This window comes from Choloepus didactylus, chromosome 18, assembly GCF_015220235.1.
Source record: "Choloepus didactylus isolate mChoDid1 chromosome 18, mChoDid1.pri, whole genome shotgun sequence".
NCBI classification, from domain to species: domain Eukaryota; kingdom Metazoa; phylum Chordata; class Mammalia; order Pilosa; family Megalonychidae; genus Choloepus; species Choloepus didactylus.
This window is the reverse complement of record NC_051324.1, coordinates 35,378,297-35,399,547: the sequence shown is the minus strand read 5'-3', so window position 1 is coordinate 35,399,547 and position 21,251 is coordinate 35,378,297. Positions and strand designations below refer to the sequence as shown.

Sequence of the window (21,251 nt, the reverse complement as noted above, 5' to 3'; positions counted from 1 at the left end):
ATCTGTTTTCTAAACATTTCAGAGCAGGTTGCACACATAATACTTCTTGAACACATAATACTTTCATGTACATTTCCTATGAACAAGGATAGTCACTTATGTAACCACCTTTTTAAAATTTTCTAATAAGACTAAATTTATTCAGTACCTAGTAAAAGTTTTGATTATAAGTATCCAGCAATATAAAAAGTAAAAAACAGATTTGTAGATTTCTAATATATTAATATAAAGTGCATGACTGCATACATATAGTACATCCTACAGGCAAAGAAAGGTTGAAGGGGGAAAAGAAGACTGTGATTGAGGTCTAGTAATAAATAAATACAGAAGTAGAGATGATCCATATTATAATATATTCTACTACCAATACTGCAGTCAAAATGTACAAAAAATATTTTAAAAAAACATTTGAAATATAACTCAGGAGGAAGATGATAATGGCTGGGACTCTTGTAATAACCTCAAAGGCTGTGGGAGAGCCGACCCAACTCACTGTGTAGTCTGTGCATTTGGTGGCATGTAGCATGTAGGTTTTTCCAAAAGGAAGAAATACAGAATCTTAAGTTTAGATTAAGAACTATAAAAATATAGGGTGTCTGTAAACAGTGGCTCATTCCTTGTTATTCATACTGTCCAATTTTTAAAATCCAGTTTTAAAAATAAGCGCTGAGTCATGTTATTATAAGAAGATAAGCAAAAATGCTCCTCCCCTCATAAAAAGTGATTTTTTTTTTCCTGAAATTTTAGAAATGAGGCAATGAGAGTACTCTGATTTGGATTCAAATAAGAGGCTTTTGATAGAGATTTTAGAATTGAAGAGCTCCATGTTCAGGATTTATTTATCACCTAACACGTCAATGTTTAGAAAGCCTGACTAAAAGAACCCAAACCAAAAACCAACCCACTCAGCATTAACACACACCTCTTTTCTTCTAGTAGAATTTTACTTTAAATGTTGAAAAGAAAAAAAAAACCCTAATAGGTTTAAACAAGTCTAACACCCACTCTACACGGATAAAACCTTCACAAAGGTCAACTGAAGTAATCCAGAGCTAAAACTGAATTGTGCAGATTTTCAATGAAGTCACCAAACATTCCTATAACACAAACAAAAGTCAATTATATACACACTAAGAAATGTGCCCCAAGAAAAATTAAGCTTTGTTTTGTGCCATCTTGAAGACTGTACACTTTATTCTTCAGACATTTTTAATAGTGTGTGTTCTCTACCATGTGGTAATGCTTTGGTACTATTCATATAAGATCACTTATCCTGAAGCCTTGCCATTTCCCTAAGAGGAGCTTGGATTCTGCTTTAGAAGTTTCATATAAATTAAAATCTTTATCAAATATTAATATGAAGGGAGATGACACAGGATGCAACATTAACAGTCAAGTTACCTCTCTGTATATTTAGTAATTAGTTTTTCTTTCAAGGTATTTGCACCAGAAAGCTTAGTCTGTCCTGTTTAATATTTCAGTAGTACAGGTTGAATCATCAGAACCTTGGCAAGACCTTAATATTTCAAAATTATAAACCAGTTCCTCTAGGGGCAGGCCTATATTATTGAATTATGACAAATTTACTATCATGAGGGAAAACAAAGTGTAGCCAGTCATCTTTAAAAATGCCCCAACCACTACTTCTCAATATAGAAAAGACTAAAACTATATATGGTTTATCTTACAGCAAATCCCATTTCTGTCCTCTGAAATTCCCCTACTTTCATTTATGAGAAGGGGATTTTAAAAAAAGACTTAAAGAGCACTTTACAGCAGCATTCAGCTTTCCTATGAAATACTCAGCATCTTAAATATTATATACACTTCTCTTTTTCTTTTAGTAAGCTAGACACTGGCTTCAGAGTTTGTGAAACTGGGGGGAAAAATAACCATTCAAAACCATTCTAAAAGTTGTCTTTTGGCAGGATAGCAAGTATCCAAGTTAAAAATGGGAGGGTTACTTTGTTGCTTTGTTGTCTTTCCAAAATTATTATTTTTTTTGTTCTCCTTCTACACAAACCTCAGTCACGACTCCTGAGTGGAGTTGGTAGAGGCTCTGGCCCTGCTCCCGCTTCTCAGCAATTGTTTTCTTACTGCTGCAGCAAGGCTTCAACAGATGTGTGTCAATGAGGACTTCCCCAAAACAGCCTTTATAGATAAAGACATATTTTTTGTCTTTTCCAGTATGTGAGATCTAAAAAGGAAAAGACTGGTATTCTGTTAGAACCAGAAGCCATCTCAGTATCTCAGCCATTTGACTGGCTCAGGAGATTGGGCTGGGGAGGCCCTTGAGGTGGTACTTTGAGCATCAGAATTTTGACGTTTACATTCTTTCTGCAGTTTTCTGAACTGATTGCTTTTTTATCCTGTTACCAGACAGAGTTTTCACTTTCTTTGGTTTCAGTGTAGTCTTTAGACTGGGTCCTGCCCTTGGATCTACCACGTGATTCCAGTTTTTATTTGTTTTTTTTTTTAAATCCTGCTGGCAGTTTCTTCCGTCTTTTTACAAAACAAGACACAAGCATTGCAGATATCTCCTGAACGAGTCTCATGCAACCCAAAACAGCTCTGGAAGTCTTTTTTCATAGTGTTTATTGTCAGTGAATTGAGAACTGGAGGACTTAGCCCTGCAAATACAGCAGACCTCTATGCTTTGGTACATCTTTGGCTTGTGAAAACCAAACATCTTTTCTTCTGGGCGATAGTCTTCCAAAAGCAGCCATTCCACGTGCAATAATGTTCCTGAGGTGCGGAGTGCATGCCAGGCTAGACCCACTCAGGTTGCTCCCTTCTCTTCATCTGCCTTGGCTAGCTGTGTAACCACGTTAAGTGCTGTTATCAAATTTAAGAAATTTATTGTTGATTAAAGCTTACAGTCTATATTTCAATTTTTTTCTTATGTCCAATAATGTTCTTTTGGGCCTTTTTTCCTCCATTCTTAGATCCTATTCAATATCGTGTATTGCATTTAATTTTCATTATCTCTTTAGATTCTCCTCCCTCCCTGCCTCCCTCCTCCCCCTCCTTTCCTCCCCCTCCCTTCCTTCCTTGACAGCATTTGTGCGATTAATCACATTCCCCACCATCCATTGCTAGAACTTTCCCATCACCCCAAACAGAAACCCTATACTCATTTTACATTAACTCACCATCACAAACACCCCCCACCCCCCACCAGTAACTTGTACTCTACTTTGTATGAGTTTGCATATTCTCTGTTTTTTTCCTTATGGTTACCATGGGGCTAAAATTTAACATCCTAATTCTTTAACAATTTCATCTGCTTTGATACAAACTTAACTTCAATAGCATACATAAACTATGTTTCTTTACCCATCCGACCCCTAACCTTTATGCAGTTCTTGTCACAGATTACATATTTATAGATTATGAGACCAAAACCATTGGTTTATCATTACCTTTTATGCATTTGCCCTTTAGATCCTGTAGGAAGTAAAAGTGGAGTTACAAATCAAAAATACAGTAGTACTGGTATTTATATTTATTCCCATCATTATCTTTCCAGAGATCTTTATTTCTTCACATGGTTTCTGTCAGTTGTCTAGTGTCCTTTTGTTTGAACTTGCAGAGCTCTCTTTAGCATTTCTTGTAGGGCAAGTGTAGTGGTGATAAAGTCCCTCAGTTTTTATCTGGGAATGTCTTCATCACTCCCTCATTTTTGAAAGATCGTTTTGCTGGATATAGAATTCTTCATAGGCAGTTTTTTGCTTTCGGTTTTTTAAACATGACTTCCCACTGCCTTCTTGCTTCCATGGTTTCCAGTGAGAAACTGGCATCTAATATTATTGAGGACACATTGCTTCCCTCTTGTGACTTGCAGAATTGTCTTTTTATCTTTGACATTCAACACTATAATGTCGTGTGGTATGGGTTTTATTGAGCTTATCCTGTTCGGAGTCTGTTGAGCATCTTGGATATGTGTGTTCATGTCTTTGTTAAATTTGGGAAGTTTTCAGTCATTATTTCTTTGAATATATTCTCTACCTCTTTCTTCTCCTTCTGAGTCTCACACAATGTGTATATTGGTATGCTTAATTGTGACCCCAAAGAGTCCTCAGTCTCTGTTCACTTTTCCTCATTCTTTCCTCTCCTCCTCAGACTGGATGATTTCAACTGTTCTATCTGCAAGTTCATTGATTCTTTCTTATGCCAGCTCCAACTGCTGTTGAACCTTTCTAGGGAATTTTAAATTTCTGTTAACTGTGGTCTTCAGCTGTGTTTGGTACCTTGTCATAAGTTTCCACCTGTCATTTTCTGTATTTCCTTCAGTCCTTTGTCCATGGTTTCCTTTAGCTCTCTGAGCATATTAAGAACCAGTTTTTAAACCTCTTTGTCCAGTATGTCCCAGTCTGATCTTCCTCATTGGTGGGTTCTTATGCTTTAATTTTCTCCTTTGCCTGGGCCATTGCTTCCTATTTCTTCATATGTTTTGTAATCTTTTGTTGAAACCTGATCATATTGATATTTTAGTGTGTTATCACTGGAATTTAGACTGAAACATCTGTTTCTTAAGCTTGTATTCAGCTAGTTATAACAGAGCTTTCCTTGAATGCCAGGAGCTAACAACAACAAAAGAAACCACAAAAGAAGACACCTTTCCCAGTCTTTGCAGACTGACCTGTGAAGAATGCTCTTCCTCAGGGCTTATCCATACAATGAGTTTGGAGAATAGTTCTAAGTCAAAGTGTAGGGGCTTCCCTGATTCTTTCTGAGCATGCCTCTTGTCTTTGGCATGTATGTGTGGCCCTTGGAATTTCCCTATTTACACAGATATGATCCCTCTTCCCTAGGAAACAATTTTTTTCACTGTCTTGGCATTGCACTGAATGTTATATAGCCAGCAATCCCTTGTGCTAGGCAGCATGGCTTGAGTGCTCTCCTATAGTGTTCTGTAGGAAAGCTCTGTGAGCCACCTTCTATGCTCAGGGCAAGTTCGGGGGGCAGCAAGTCTCCAGGCCACCACCAGACAGATTGAGCCAGACATACATGCTCCCAGTATGTGCTTGAGGGTTACTCTATTCCCTCCCAAACTGGGATCGAACTGGGACCAAAGGGAAGCTGGTGAGGGGATGGTGGAGGGACCAGACATGTCACCAGGAGATCCTATCATTTTTAAGTAGCTTTTTTCCTGATTTGGCATTCTTCCTGTTACTGTAGTCCTTTAACTGCTTTCTAGAGCTTTGAGAAAGATATTTTTGCCAGTTCTTGCTGCCTGTTCAAAGTTTCTGTGAGGCAACGGAGCCCTGGAGTGTCTGACTCTGCCATCTTGATTTGGGCAGTGAGCAGCTCTCTGGTATGTATCTTTTTAAAAAAGCAATTTAGATAAAATTAATCATTGTGTACACATTATTCAACATCTTTTTTTTTTCTAGTTTAACATATCTTAGAGAGCTTAACACATCAGCACACAGGCAGATCTAACTCTTTAAGGGCTGCATCTTTTTTTTGTGAATGTTTAACATATCCTCTGTAATTTACTCAACATATCCTCTGTTGGTAGATACTTGGGTTATTGCCAATCTTTTGACTATTACAAACAGTGCAGTGTGTATATATATTTGCGTTCATGGTGAAAATTTTAAATTTTATAGTTATTGACAAATTGCCTGTATACTTCTAGTAGAAGTAGATATTTATACTTTATGTTTATATTTCTACTAATTTTTATGTATCTTCTAATAGTATATGAGACACCCTTGTTAGGACTGGGTTTTTGCAAATGTCTTAATTTTGGATTAATGTATGTTAATAAAATTTTTTATTTCCCATACTAGAATGTCAAAGAAAATTAGTAAATAATTCATAAAAGAAGAAAGTTACTGAATGCATACAGTATATTTTTGAACCTGGTTAGAAAGTATAAAAAATATAAACTAAAACAAGAAGATTCTATTTTTCACCTTTAAAATAGATAAAAGAGATAATGTTGATAAAGGTCTGGAAAATGGGGCAATATAAAATGGTATATACTTTCTGGAGAATAATTTGGTGGTTTGTTTGCAAGAACCTTAGAAGTATTTTATATTCTCTGATCCCCTAATGCCATTTCTAAAAATGTATACTAAGAAAATATTTAGAAATGGGCATAAAAATGTTTACTGCAGCATGACTTATGAAGTAAAAATTGGTAACAGTCCAAATGCTTAAGAATAAGGAAATTGTCTCATCAATTTTGGCACATTAATTCAATGTAAATATATGGGCAGTCATGAAAAGAATACTTACTGATGTGAGAAAATGTTCCTGATATGATTTTTAATAAAATAGCCAGAGGGGGGAAAAAAGTCATCCCAGTTTTGTAAAAAACTTTATTTATTGTGACCGGATTGTTAATAATCCTCAGTGCCTGGGAAAAATTGGTTTTGTTCTCATTATTTTAACATTGGGTCACATTGTAGAGAGAATCCATAAATACATATGCATAGAAAAAATATGAAAGCCAAAACACTTAAAATGTACATTCTCTGTGTGATAGATGTGTAAGTAATTTAGTACCCCTCCCCCCCCCACACCTTGTATTTTCCAAATTTTCTGTAGTGAACATTTTTACTTTATTTCTACCTCCCCAGGACCTTCCAATCTTCCTTTCTTTTTCCTTTTTCACTTATGTATATTTGAATGAGTAGAATAAGTAATACTGTCACATGCAATTCAAAAAGTCTCTAGAGAAAAATCTCTCCCACTCCTGTCCCTAAGTTACTTGTTACTTAATGCTCTTGTGACTCCTTCAAGAAATATTTTATACACAACATCTCTTTAATCAGAACAAAGCTACAACAAACATAATTTAAAAATATTTTTCCCAACTTAATCTGGAGTTCTGTCTGAGTGAACGAATACAATTGCTTTAAAATTGTTGTGATTAAAGATGTGGTGTAATGTCTCCTCTGTAAAATTTTTGCCTTGTGGTTTTAATCATATTCCTAAAACTCTAAGAGAGATAAGCTTGTTTTATTCCATTTCAGTGTTGGTTTGCATTTCAGTTTTGCATGTTTGTTTTTAGGGCAGATTCTGCTATTTTTATCATGGTGTTCATAAAATGAGTGATCAACACACATTCCAGACTCTCCAAGGGAAGTGCATGGCATGGGATATAGAAGAACTTGTCAGCCTGGGGAAGAAATTAAAAGCATGTCCATATTACACAGCACGAGAACTATTAGAAGATGCTGACATAGTATTTTGTCCCTACAACTATCTTCTAGATGCACAAATAAGGGAAAGTGTGAGTATATATGTATATGTATATATAAATCAGGAGAACTTTTCTTATTGGGATATAAGTGTGAAGTAAATGCTTTTAGATGTTTTAATGTCTTTTACTTTATGTTTTCCTTTATATTTAATTTGTGTGTACATACATACATATTTATAAATGGATTACTGAAAACATATTCTAAGGTGTATTTACAAACTGAATTTTACACCTAGTCATTTTAATTTCCAAAGTTATAAGTACATTTAGGGACCCAGTGACTGAAGTGGGACTATGGCAACCTCTCAATCTCAGCAGTATTGACATTTTGGTCTGGGTAATTCTTGGTTGTGGTGAACTGTTTTTGCATTGTGGGATGTTTATTAGCATACTACTAGATGCCAATAGTGACCATCAAAAATGTCTCTTCATGTCTCCTGGGGGGCAGAATCTCTCCTGAGTAAGACTCCTTGGACTATAGCTATCACTCTTTCCATTTATAAATAGTTAGAAAGACTTATTTAAAAACATTTCCCTGAAGAAACTATGTTTTGAAGAACTTATGTTGGGAGTGTATGCTTACATATGTAAATTATGCCTGTGAGTTTTTGAGAAGTGAACTTCTGATATGTGTTTGACTTGTTCTTCTTAGAGACATCAGTTGTTACATCATAAGAAAAAAAGTGAGAAACTTGGTATATTGGAGTATACTCCGTACTGACTACACAACTCTCATTAGCTTTTTGTTTTTTTAAGTTCAATATTAATAGGCATTTTATTTACTATCCATACTGTCTACTTCCTATTCGGTTGTAGCTTAATGAGGTTGCTTCCCTCCATGACACGTAGTCCTCCTAGTATTACTTTTATTATATCTTTCCCCTGAAGTCTGTATTTCTTAAGCTTACACTCAAGGTGCACAGTAGCCTGACCTTACTCTGCTTTTTTTCATCCCCCAACTTGAACTCTTTAAAAATTACTTCAAAGTCCCTGAGAATACCTTGTCCTTTCCTGTTTCTCTGCCTTTAGTAACACCTCTGTTTGGAATGCTCTGCCCTCTCAGATCCAAATCCTACTTATCTTTTAAATCCCAGTATATTTCCTACTCTTCTGTGGTTTTTCTCAATCATCTTTATATGTCTATGTATTATGACTTCCTCAAAATAACTTATTGGTAATTGCTTTGTGACATTTCCTTGTATCTGTCAGAACTCTTTCAATTGCAAGTAACACAAACCCAGTTTAAAAGAGCTTGAGAAAAAATACTTTACTCTCCTTTCATTGTGATGGCTTTATTCTTAGGCAGGTTTTTTCAATGTGGGAACAAAGACAATATGAGCAGTTAACTAACCTGGAAAAGAACATGATCCCATATTAGTCCCCTGAAATTACTCAGATTCGCCTAGCTTGGATCACATATCCATTCCTGGACTAGTCACTGTGACCACAAAGGGATAGAATACTTAATTTTACTGACAAGCCTGGATTAAAGAATCTACCCTGTTGTGAAAGTGGCATGTCCCTTGATTAACAGATTAACAGCTTTACCAGCATCACATGTGAGTTGAGGAAGAGCGATTCTCAAAAAGAAGGGTTGCAGGACAGACTAAAATGAAACAGATATATAGTACATTGTATTAGTATTTTGAGCATCATTTGAATCTTGTTGTTTTAGTTTTAAAGGTTTTTACTGTGCTTTTAAAATGATGTTGGAGACTCCTTCATAGTATGATTTATACTTATGTGTAGTCAGCAGTGCCTTGACTCAGGTTTACTTAGTATGTGTTTTGGCTGACAGGTTTGCAAAGTATTTTGAGAGTAAAATATGGCAAACTCTGTAATGTAGAGCTGATCTTATTTGATTGGCTTTAATGCTTCAGAAGTCTTATTTAAGGCCTAAAATCAGTTTCTACATAGTTGGACTTGCAGTATTGGCCTGTAGTGTGATTTTTTAAAAAAAATGAAATAGCTTGTTTGCTGCTATTCAATTAGGCAGTCTGCTGAATGTTTTACAGGAAAATTCTTTTGTCTTCCAGATGGATATCAATCTGAAAGAACAGGTTGTTATTTTAGATGAAGCTCATAACATTGAGGATTGTGCTCGGGAATCAGCAAGTTACAATGTAACAGAAGTTCAGCTTCGGTTTGCTCGGGATGAACTAGATAGTATGGTCAACAATAATATAAGGAAGAAAAACCATGAACCTTTGCGAGCTGTATGCTATAGCCTCATTAAGTAAGAATATTTGTCTATAAGTGTCATTTGTGCTGCCTTTGTATTAAAACATGCTTTATTATGTTAGAGTATTTTAAAGTTAGTAAACTTCGATTAACTGTGCTACTTGGGAAAAGAGTTTTTCCTTCTAGTTAAACATTTTTAAAAAGGCCAGTCTTGCTTTTTGTTTTGTTCAAAACAATATAATGAACATAATTAAATTTCTTTATTGATAATTGTGAATCTAATAATTTAGAAGGAAAATTTAACAGCCTCATAGAATGTGCCTGGGACATTGGATTGAATATAAACTAACCATAGTTCTACCTAATGTATTTTTAAATTCTGGATTGTGGCTTTAATTTATTGCCTTATCTTCCAGTTTGAAGTAGGAATCTGGTTTGATGGGTTTCAATTAATCAAGATCTCAATAATCTAAAATAATAGATTTAGTACTAATTTAATTAAAAAGTTACTTTATTTTCCCTTTTTAGTCAATAAGTTGGAAACCTGCCCTGAGCTGACATCCCATACCATTTACTACAGCATTTTTGTATTCCCTTCACAGTATACTTTTAAAAAATAATTTTAAAAATTTGAATGTTTTACACTTACATAGTTTGAACATAAAATATGTATGAATTTATACAGTAAAAACCTCCTTCTTATGGTGGAGGGGTAAGCTCAGAGTCACATATGTCACCAGAAGGAAAGTTGGAGGTTAAAAGATGGGAATGTATAAAACAGTGAATCTTTTGGTGGACAATGTCTGTGATTAACTATACAAATATTAGAAATCTCTCTCACGAACTAGAACAAATGTATAACACTGTAACTAGAAGTTAATAATAGAGAGGCATATAGGAAAAAAATATATACCTATTGCAAACTATATACTACAGTTAGTAGTATTTTAACCTTTTTTCATCAACAGTAACAAAGGTACTATACCAAAACTGTGAATCAATAATGGAGGGGGGCATGGTTAGGGGTATGGGAGGATTTGTGTTCCTTTTTTTGTCTATTTCTTTTCTGGAGTAATGAAAATGTTCTAAAAATTGAAAAAAAAAATTGTGTTGATGGATGCACAGATGTATTATGGTACCATGGGCAATTGATTGTACACTTTGGATCTTTGGATAATTTTATGGTATGTGAACAATCTCAATTAAAAATATATATATAAAAACAAAAAAAAACCTCCTTCTCACCCCTCTGCCACCATGTGCTTAGTTCCTGTCCTCCTGAACAAGCTTATCATTCAGTGCATTTTTATGTATATATAAGCCAATATAGATGTGTTCTCTTTTCCTTCCTTTTTTACCCAAATGATGGCCTACTATACATACATACATTTCTGTATCTTGCTTTTTTTCACTTGACAATGTATCTTGGGGGATCTTTCCATATTAAGACCTAAAAAGCTTTCTCAATTAAAAAAAATCGTTGCCCAGAATTCCACAGTATAGACATAAAGTCTTTTATTTAACCAGCCTCTATTAATAGAGATTAATAGATATTAATAGATAATAGATATTGAATCATAATGAATAACTTTGAATATATGCCATTTCATATGTATTTGAATTTATAGGAAAATTCGTAGAAGTGGAATTATTGGGCAAAGCATGGATGTATTTATAATTTGATAAATAGTGTTAAAATTTATACCATATGTGGGTGAGGAATTTATAATTCTAAGAACAGTATATGAGAATATGAAAATTGTTTTTTCCTGGCCTGTGAAAAGTGGTATCCCAGTATGGCTTTCATTTACATTTCTCTTAACATGAGTGAAATTAAACATCTTTAAGAACCGTTTGTGTTTCTCTTTTCTGGCAACTGTGTGTTGATATATCTGCCCTTTTTTTGTTGTTATTGTTACGATTCTTTTTCATTTGTGAAAGCTCCTTGCCTAATGATAAGAATTGCAAATACTTTTTTCCTTATTTGCCATCTGTCTTTTGTCTTTATGTGTTTTTGCCATGTATAAGTTTGTCATTTTTTTATTTCAAAGCATAATTTGTTGAAAGAGTTGTCTGTAGCTGCTGATTCTATTTTGTCAGTTCACGTTCTTTCCTCATCCATCCCAGTAGTGCTACTGTCTGTACGATTTTACCAAAACTGTTTTATCAAGGTTGCCAACAATCTTTATTTTGCCAAAATCAAAGGTTATTTGTCTGTTCTTATGTAGCTTCTTAGCATTGTTGAACATTATTGACTACTACTTCCTTGAAAAGCAATTTTGTCTTGGCTCCATGACATATTCTGATTTTCCTCCCTCTTCACAGGCAGTTCTTTTCTCAATTTCTTTTGATCGTTCTTCTTTTGTTTGATGTATAAATATTGGAGTCCCTTGAGTCTCTCAGGACTTGGTCCTGGAACCTCATTTCTTCTCTATCTCTGCACTTTTCCTGAATTACATAATGCAGTACCATAGCCTAGAACATAATCTGCAGTACTGGCAAGACGCAAGTCTCTGTCTATAGCCTCAACCTCCCCCTGGATTGCCATTCTTACATATCTGCCTATCTACTTTGTATCTCTATTTTGACACTGAATAGACATTTCATTTACATTCAAAACAGAACTCTTCTCTTCCCCTATCTATTGTTTTCCTCCAGTCTTTGCCATTTAAGCAGATAGTACCAATTGCTCAAAGAAAAAATCTGTGTTATCCATGATTACTATCTCACTACATTCAATTCATCGGTAAGTGTCAGAGATGCCACCTGCACATTATATCCCAAGCCCATCAGTTTATTTCAATTTCCATATCTTTCTTAGAATCATCTCTCACCTAGAATAGGTATCCCTGCTTTCACTCTTGCTTTTCTATTACAATCCATTCTGGCTTAGAAGTTGGAGTCATCTTTTACAAACTTAAAATAGATTGTCTCTCCCTTTATTAAAACCCCTCATGGTTATGGATTGAGTCATGTTCCCCGCAAAGATATGTTCAAGTCCTAACCCACAGTCCTGTGGATGTGAGCCATTTATAAATAGGATCTTTGAAGATGTTATTAGTTTAGGTGGGACAAACTGAATTAGGGTGGCCCTTAATCCAATATGACTGGAGTCTTTATAATCAGAAGAAATTTGGACACATGGTTAGAAGACAGATGGGAAGAGAGACAGCCGTGTGATGGAGGTGGAGGTAGAGATTAAGTTATGGATTTTCTGCAATCTACCACCAAAACACCAAGGAATTCAGAGAAAGCATGACTGACACCTTGATTTTGGACTTCTAGCCTCTAAAACTGTGAGACAATGAATTTAAGCCAACTAGATTGTGGTACTTTGTTATAGCAGCCGTGGCAAACTGTGACAACCATTTAAAACTTTCCCATTACACTTTCACTAGAATTCAAATTTCTTATCCTGGCTCTACATGATGTGCTTCCTGCTTTTCACTCTAACATTTTATATATAAAAGGATAGTGATTTCTTTTTGCCCATTGTGCTGTAACTACACTGGTTTTCTTTAAGGTCTTCAAATAAGCAAAATTTCTTGACCACATCAGGATCTTTGTACTAGCTATTCATTCAGAATGGAATGCTCTTTTTCCTGATTCTTACATGACTGGCTTTTTTTTTTTTTAATTCAGTTTTATTGAGATATATTCACATACCATACAGTCATCCATGGTATACAGTCGGCTGTTCACAGTACCATCATACAGCTGTGCATTCATCACCCCAGTCTGTTTTTGAACATTTTCCTTAAACCAGAAAGAATCAGAATAAGAATAAAAAATAAAAATAAAAAAGAATACCCAAATCACCTCCCCCATCCCACCCTATTTTTCCTTTAGGTTTTGTCCCCATTTTTCTACTCATCCATCCATACACTGGATAAAGGGAGTGCGATCCACAGGGTTTTCACAATCACATTGTCACCTCTTGTAAGCTACATTGTTATACAATTGTCTTCAAGAGTCAAGGCTACTGGGTTGGAGTTTGGTAGTTTCAGGTATTTACTTCTAGCTATTCCAATATATGAAAAGCTAAAAAGTTATCTATATAGTGCGTGAGAATGTCCACCAAAGTGACCTCTCGACTCCATTTGAAATCTCTCAGCCACTGAGGCTTTTTGATTTTTTAATTTTATTTTGAAATAAATTCAAAGTTATAGGAATAGTTGCAAAAACAATATAAACCCCATACACAGAACTTCAGCATACCCTGACCCCCCTCCCCTGATACCCCAATCCACCAACTTTAACATGCTGTCACACTGCTACTTCTTTCCCTCCCTATCATCCATCATCTATTGCTCTGTCTTCTGAACATGTGAGAGCTAGCTGCACACATCCTTGAACAAACACTATAATTCACATACACAATTCCCGTGAACAAGAACATTCTTTTTTGCAATCCCATTAAATGCAGCTAAGAAGTTCAAGAGATTCAACATTGATACAAAGCTTACATTCTCTATTTCCTTTTTTTTTTTTTTTTTTTTTTTTCCCCTTATGTCTCAGCTGTGTCCCTTTGAGCCTCCTGTCCTCCATCCTCAGATCCCATCCAGGGTCATCCTTGCCATTCAATTGTCATCAATTTAGACTCTTTTTTTTTTTTCCCCTCAATTGTGGAAACATATCTACAGCCTAAATCTTCCCATTCCACCCCCTCCCTAGCATTCCATTGGTGGGATTAATCACATTTAGAATGTTGTAATGCTATCTCTTTCCCACCATCCATTACTAGAAATTTCCCTTCACCCCAAACAGGAATGCTACACTCATTTCTTAACTCCCCATTGCCCCTTCCCCCATTTCTCTTAACCCATACTCTACTTTTCATCTCTATGGTCATATTCTCTGATAATTTCTTTGTGTTTACTGTGGGGCTTAAAATTAACCTCTTAAATCCATAACAATCTTGTTTTTCTTTGATACCAACTTAACTTCAATAGGACACATAAACTATGTTCCTATACTCCTCCATTCCCCCACATTTATATAGTTCTTGTCAAAAATTACATATTTTACATAGAGTTCAAAACTACTGATGTCATTAGAGTTTGTGTATTTTACATCATGTAGGAAGTAAATAGTGGAGTAACAATTCAAAAATTATTGACTTCTATTTGTATTCCATTGTGGTCAGAGAATGTGCTTTGAATATATTCAATTTTTTTTTTTTTTTAATTTATTGAAGCTTGTTTTATGTCCCAGCTTATGGTCCATTCTGGAGAAAGATCCGTGATCACTAGAGAAAAATGAGTGTCCTGGTGATTTGGGATGTAAGGTTCTATATATGTCTGTTAAAAATCTCTATATCTCTTTCTCCTTTCTTTGTTTCTCTGTTGGTAGGGCTCCTTTAGTATCTGAAGTAGGGCAGGTCTTTTATTAGCAAAATCTCTCAGCATTTGTTTGTGAAAAATTGAAGCTCTCCCTCAAATTTGAAGGAGCGTTTTGCTGGATAAAGTATTCTTGGTTGCAGATTTTTCTCTCTCAGAATTTTAAATATGTCATGCCACTGCCTTCTCACCTCCATGGTGGCCGCTGAGTAGTCACTACTTAGTCTTATGTTGTTTCCTTTGTATGTGGTGAATTGCTTTTCTCTTGCTGCTTTCAGAACTTGCTCCTTCTCTTCAGTATTTGAGAGTCTGATCAGAATATGTCTCGGAGTGGGTTTATTTGGATTTATTCTATTAGGGGTTCGCTGAGCATTTATGCTTTGTGTATTTATATTGTGTAGAAGGTTTGGGAAGCTTTCCCCAACAATTTCTTTGAATACTCTTTCTAGACCTTTACCCTTCTCTTCCCCTTCTGGGACACCAATAAGTCTTAAATTTGGACGTTTTATTTTATCTATCATATCCCTGAGATCCATTTCGAGTTTTTCAATTTTTTTCTCCATTCTTTCTTTTGTTCTTTCATTTTCTGTTCTGTGGACTTCTAGGACACTGAGTCGTTGTTCAGCTTGCTCTAATCTTGTATGATGAGTTTCCAGAGTCTTTTTAATTTGGCCAACAGTTTCTTTTATTTCCATAAAATCTTCTGTTTTTTTATTTACTCTTGCAGTGTCTTCTTTATGCTCTTCTAGGGTCTTCTTTATGTCGCTTATATCCCGTGCCATGGTCTTCTTCATGTCCTTTAAATCCTTTGCCATGTTTTCGTCCCTCAGTTGTAGTTCTTTGATTAATTGTGCCAAGTACTGTGTCTCTTCGGATATTTTGATTTGGGTGTTTGGGATTGGGTTCTCCATATCGTCTGGTTTTATCATATGCATTAAGATTTTCTGTTGTTTTTGGCCTCTTGGCATTTGCTTTGCTTGATAGGGTTCTTTCAAGTTGTAAAAAAAAAAATACCAATCTAATTTTTCAGAAATACAAGTTGGTGGCATACACTTTTCTCTAACCAGCAGATGGCGTCTGCGAGTCACCTATACCCGTCAAGTCAGTTCTCCTCAACTTTGTCCTTGTGGTGTGTGGGGAAATGATTCTTGTGGGGTTCAATTGGTGAACTCAGTTTGAGTGTGTTGCTGGAGCCATCCACCTTGAATGTGGGGCGTGTGTCCGGGTGGCTAGGGAGGCAGGGCAGCTTTAATATTCAAACCCCCCAGGTGTTCCGGAGATTCAAGGCTGCTGCAAGAGTCTAAGCCTTCATTTCAGTTCTGCCCCAGACCCTCTGTGTTGCTGACCCACAAACCACCGGCATTGACGTAGCATCCCTGGGTTTTCCAAGTGGGCCCCACTTTCTCAGCTGTGATCTTCCAGGACCTCTACTGAGGGAAGGCTGTGCTACGTCACAAGTGCACCCCGTCCCTCAAGGGAAGCCCTGGGCCGCTGGGCCATACAGGGGTGCTCTAAGCCTGATGCAAAGATGGCTGAAGGGGGCATCTCAACCACGGCCCTGGGCAGGAGTGTCTCCAGCCCGCCGGGGAGCCAGCTGCAAGCAGCGGGGTTTCTTTCTCCTTCCGGTTCTCCCCTCTGCTTCCCTGGCCCTGAGCGAATCTGTAGCGGGCTATCCTCCACGCCAGACACCGAGAGGCCGGCTCAGCCCGCGCCTGCTGTGCTTCACTGCATGGTTCCCACCATAGCAACTGCAGCTGCTCCTGGGTTTTTCCCTTTTTTTTTTGTTTAAAAGAACCAGTCCGTCTCCAAACGCCAAACCCTGGCTTCCCCACACCGCAGCACAGCCGCGGGTCTTTGAGCCAGCTTACTCACTTTTTTCAGAATGCAGACTCCCAGTTTCACCAAGCGTATGGCCCCTGTGGTTCTAGCAGACCTTATCCAGCTGGTGCATTGCTGAAACTGATATTCTGGGTCACCTTCGGGTTTTTATCTAGTATTTTTCACAGAGGTGTTTTTTTGCCCTGTCTCACCTCGCTGCCATCTTAGGTTCTCATCACTGAAGCTTTATATTGTTTCATTTTGCATCCCCTGTTTGGTCAAGAAGATGTTCTCAATCCCACGATGCCAGGTGCAGATTCATCCCGAGAGTTACATCCTGTGTTGCCAGGGAGATTTACACCCCTGGGAGTCAGGTCGCACGTAGTAGGGAGGGCAGCGAGATCACCTGCCAAGTTGGCTTAGCTAGAGAGAGGGGCCCACATCTGAGCAACAAAGAGCCACTGAGGGGGAGACTCTTAGGCACAATTATAAGCAGGTTTAGCCTCTCCTTGCAGCAACAAGCTTCATAGGAGCCAGCCCCAAGACAGAGGGCTCAGCACATCAAGCTGTCAGTCCCCAGTGTTTGTGAGAACATCAGCAACAAGCCAGGTGAGGAAGTCCAACACCTCTGCATTCTCCTCCAGCTCTTCAGAGGGGCCCCGAGTATATATTTTTATTCTCCACCCAAATTACTTTAGGATGTGTTGCTATTTCATTCTAATGTATACAGAACTATTATAGCTTACTTTCTAGTCAAAGTTCTTTGTAATTGTAGTGTTTGAACAAACTGAATGTAGAAGTTATATTGTTTAGAAAATACAGATCCTACCCCAAATAAACATGTCTTCCCTTGGTCTCACATGGAACTTGAAGTTTGAACACAGTCAGTTTCAACCTTTACCCTGTGGCCCAATTTGTTCTAGTCTTAACCAGATCTGCTTTATTGAAGTCTGGGCTCTGTTTCAGCTTTTTTTTTTTTTTTTTTTGCAGTTGCTGTATGCATTAATACTGATATTCATATCTGCCAAGCTCTAGCTCTGAGTTTCAGGTGTAACACAGATAACCCAATGTTCCAGAGACCAATCAGGTTATACATTAAGGGATCAACATCTCAGAGTTTGGAGACAGCCATTACAATTCAGGAATAGATTTCACTGCTGTAAGAGCTTACAATCTCGGGACCATTACAATAATCATTTCCCTGGTAGGCTGTGCTCTGAGATTCAATTTTGAGTTTACACTTTGTAGTTAGTCCATATTGATGAGGCATTACAGTGTTTGCCTTGGTTTCTGGCATACTTCACTCAACATTCTATTACTGGCATTTTTATGCATTTGATTGTTAGAATAAATAAATGTCACCTTGGGGAGAGCATCCTTGACGTTCAAATTAAAGTAGCAACTAGGTTATATTAACCTAATTTGCTTTCAAGAAACCTAATGGTTTTTTGTTTATTTCTTTCTATATTTATTTGTCTCTTATTTTATAGAATGTAATTTCCATGAGAATAGGGACTGTCCCTATTTTAATTTCTGCTGTATTTCCACCACCCCCAGAATACTGTCTATCATAAAATAGAGACACAAACACATACTGACTGTATGTATGTATATGTATGAATGTATATATTTTCTAGTAATTTTTCATGTTAAGATGTAATATTTTAATTTTTTCACTAGGGTGTTTTGCATTTCCTTTTATATGCATCTGAGATATTTTGGGGATACTTCCATTGAGTTAAAGAGTATGAATCCACAAAACACAGTTGGGAAATCATATGCATGTTTCTTCTTTCTGAATAAGAGTAACCTTTTTACTATATATGGGTTTATTTTACAATATAAAACACGCATGCTTTTTAAAAGTTGTCTTAATCCATGTTGAATGTTCTAAGAGCTTTAAGAAATACAGAGCAATATATGACAATAATGACAATTCTGTATGTTCTTTTTAAATAGTGCACGTAAGGATGATACTAGTGGATGGAATTGTTTCATTTTGTTTTTTTAGTTGGTTAGAAGCAAACACTGAACAACTTGTAGAAAGGGATTATGAATCATCCTGTAAAATATGGAGTGGAAATGAAATGGTCTTTAATTTACACAAAATGGGCATCACCACTGCTACTTTTCCCATTTTACAGGTAAGATTTCTTTTTCCACAAGTAAAATTCATTCAAATGATTTGGAAGTGATTTTACTAGAAAATATGTTAATCCAGAGAAAAAAAAGTGTAGGAATTATTTTTGTTAATCTTTAAGAATGCTTAAAGAGATTAATTGCTTTTTTCAGAGTTAAGAGAAGTCAATATTTTAGTTTGTAAATTTATTTTGTCAGTTAAAAAGGTATGTTAAAATTTTGGAAAATAAAACAGATAAGACATTTGTATTTTGTTAACCTTAGTTTTGTAATTATAAAGCAGGTTCATGGACAGAGATCTTAAGTGGGCTTTGTCAGAAGTTTTACGTAAAATTCTATGAGTATGTATGTACTTTTGTACATTATTCTGGGTAAAGGTTTCACAACTTTCATCATATTTTCAGAGATTATTAGACCAAAATGGTAAGAACTGTTACTAACATGATCACTACTAGCATTTTGGGCATGTGAATATTAAAAAATGTTTTTTAATTAGACTCTACTTAAAACTTTTGCCCTGCGTTATGGTATCAGCTGTATTTTTCCATATTGTAACATCTTTTCACAAAAGATTGTGAAAAAACGTGAAAAGGTATCAACATGGATATGAAATGGATAAACTGTGGTATATTCATACAGTGGAATAGCACACAGCAATAAAAAATGAACTACTTGCCATTATAACAATATGGAAGAATCTAACATACATATTGTTGTGTGAAAGAAATCAGAAGGAAAATAGTACAAACTGTATGATTCCAGTTTCATGAAGTGCAAGAATAGACAAATATAATTATGGTGATAGAATTCTGAGTACTGGTTACCACTGGGGTTAGGGACAGTTTGGACTGGGAGGGGCACAAGGGAACCATACAGAATTCTTGGAATGTTCTATATCTTGATTGAATGTTAGTTACATGGGAGATATTTGTGTGTGTGTGTGTGCACACACATGTGTTTTATGTATATGTTTAGTGAATTGTGCACTTAACGATTATTGCATTCTATTAGATATATTCTACTTCAATAAAAATGTACAAATTAAACTTATGTTCAAAGGAGAAAACTTGGAAAATACAGAAAGGCAGAAAGAAAAGAAATGATTCATAAACCCAGACAATCATTATTAACATTTTGATATATGGCTACCAATGCCTTCAATGCATATGTTTGCTTATTATAAGTTTATTTATATATGATACATGTTTATTTGTAGCCTTTTTTCATTTAACAATATGAGTACTTTCCTATTTTATAAACATTCTTTCATCTGATTTTTAATTGCATTGTAGTATTTTTGTGAGTGTACATACTCTAAATTATCTTATTAATTTGATATTTGAAACAGGTTTTTGCCAGTTTTCCCAATATAATAAGCAGTTCTGATGTGAGCATCCTTGAAAGTATATCTTTGTACCTATTTCTGATTATTTCCTTTATGTATTTTCAGTATTAATACTTGGTCGTTTATTGCATTGCATGCACATTTTTGTATATATGGTTTGTCTGCTTTTTTATGATTTTTACAAGGTTTTAATTTAATTGCATTAAAAGTTACCAGGATTTTTCCTTTATGGATTGTGGTGTTTTTTTTGTTTTTTTTTTGTTTTTTTTTAATCATCATTTTATTGAGATATATTCACATACCACGCAGTCATACAAAACAAATGGTACTTTCGATTGTTTACAGTACCATTACATAGTTGTACATTCATCACCTAAATCAATCCCTGACACCTTCATTAGCACACACACAAAAATAACAAGAATAATAATTAGAGTGAAAAAGAGCAATTGAAGTAAAAAAGAATACTGGGTACCTTTGTCTGTTTGTTTGCTTCCCCTACTTTTCTACACATCCATCCATAAACTAGACAAAGTGGAGTTTGGTCCTTATGGAATTCCCAATCCCACTGTCACCCCTCATAAGCTACATTTTTATACAACTGTCTTCGAGATTCATGGGTTCTGGGTTGTAGTTTAATAGTTTCAGGTATCCACCACCAGCTACCCCAATTCTTTAGAACCTAAAAAAGGTTGTCTAAAGTGTGTGTAAGAGTGCCCACCAGAGTGATCTCTCGGCTCGTTTTGGAGTCTCTCTGCCACTGAAGCTTATTTCATTTCCTTTCACATCCCCCTTTTGGTCAAGAAGATGTTCTCCATCCCACGATGCCGGGTCTACATTCCTCCCCGGGAGTCATATTCCACGTTGCCAGGGAGATTCACTTCCCTGGGTGTCTGATCCCACGTAGGGGGGAGGGCAATGATTTCACCTTTCAAGTTGGCTTAGCCAGAGAGAGAGGGCCACATCTGAGCAACAAAGAGGCATTCAGGAGGAGACTCTTAGGCACAAATACAGGGAGGCCTAGCCTCTCCTTTGCAGCAACCGTCTTCCCAAGGGTAAAACTTATGGTAGAGGGCTCAACCCATCAAACCACCAGTCCCCTATGTCTGTGGTCATGTTAGCAACCATGGAGGTGGGGTAGGCGAATACCCCTGCATTCTCCACAGGCTCCTCAAGGGGGCACTACATCTTTTTTTTTTTTTTCCTTGTT

General features: G+C 36.2%; 1 protein-coding gene across 1 annotated transcript in view; it reads left to right on the top strand.

Moving 5' to 3' along the window:
• BRIP1 (BRCA1 interacting protein C-terminal helicase 1) overlaps positions 1-21,251 on the top strand; it is a 385,619-nt gene that overhangs the window by 138,818 nt on the left and 225,550 nt on the right. Inside the window, 3 exon segments of the mRNA XM_037809614.1 lie at positions 7,028-7,249; positions 9,256-9,455; positions 18,569-18,701. Of these exon segments, the coding sequence (XP_037665542.1) occupies positions 7,028-7,249; positions 9,256-9,455; positions 18,569-18,701 (555 nt within the window).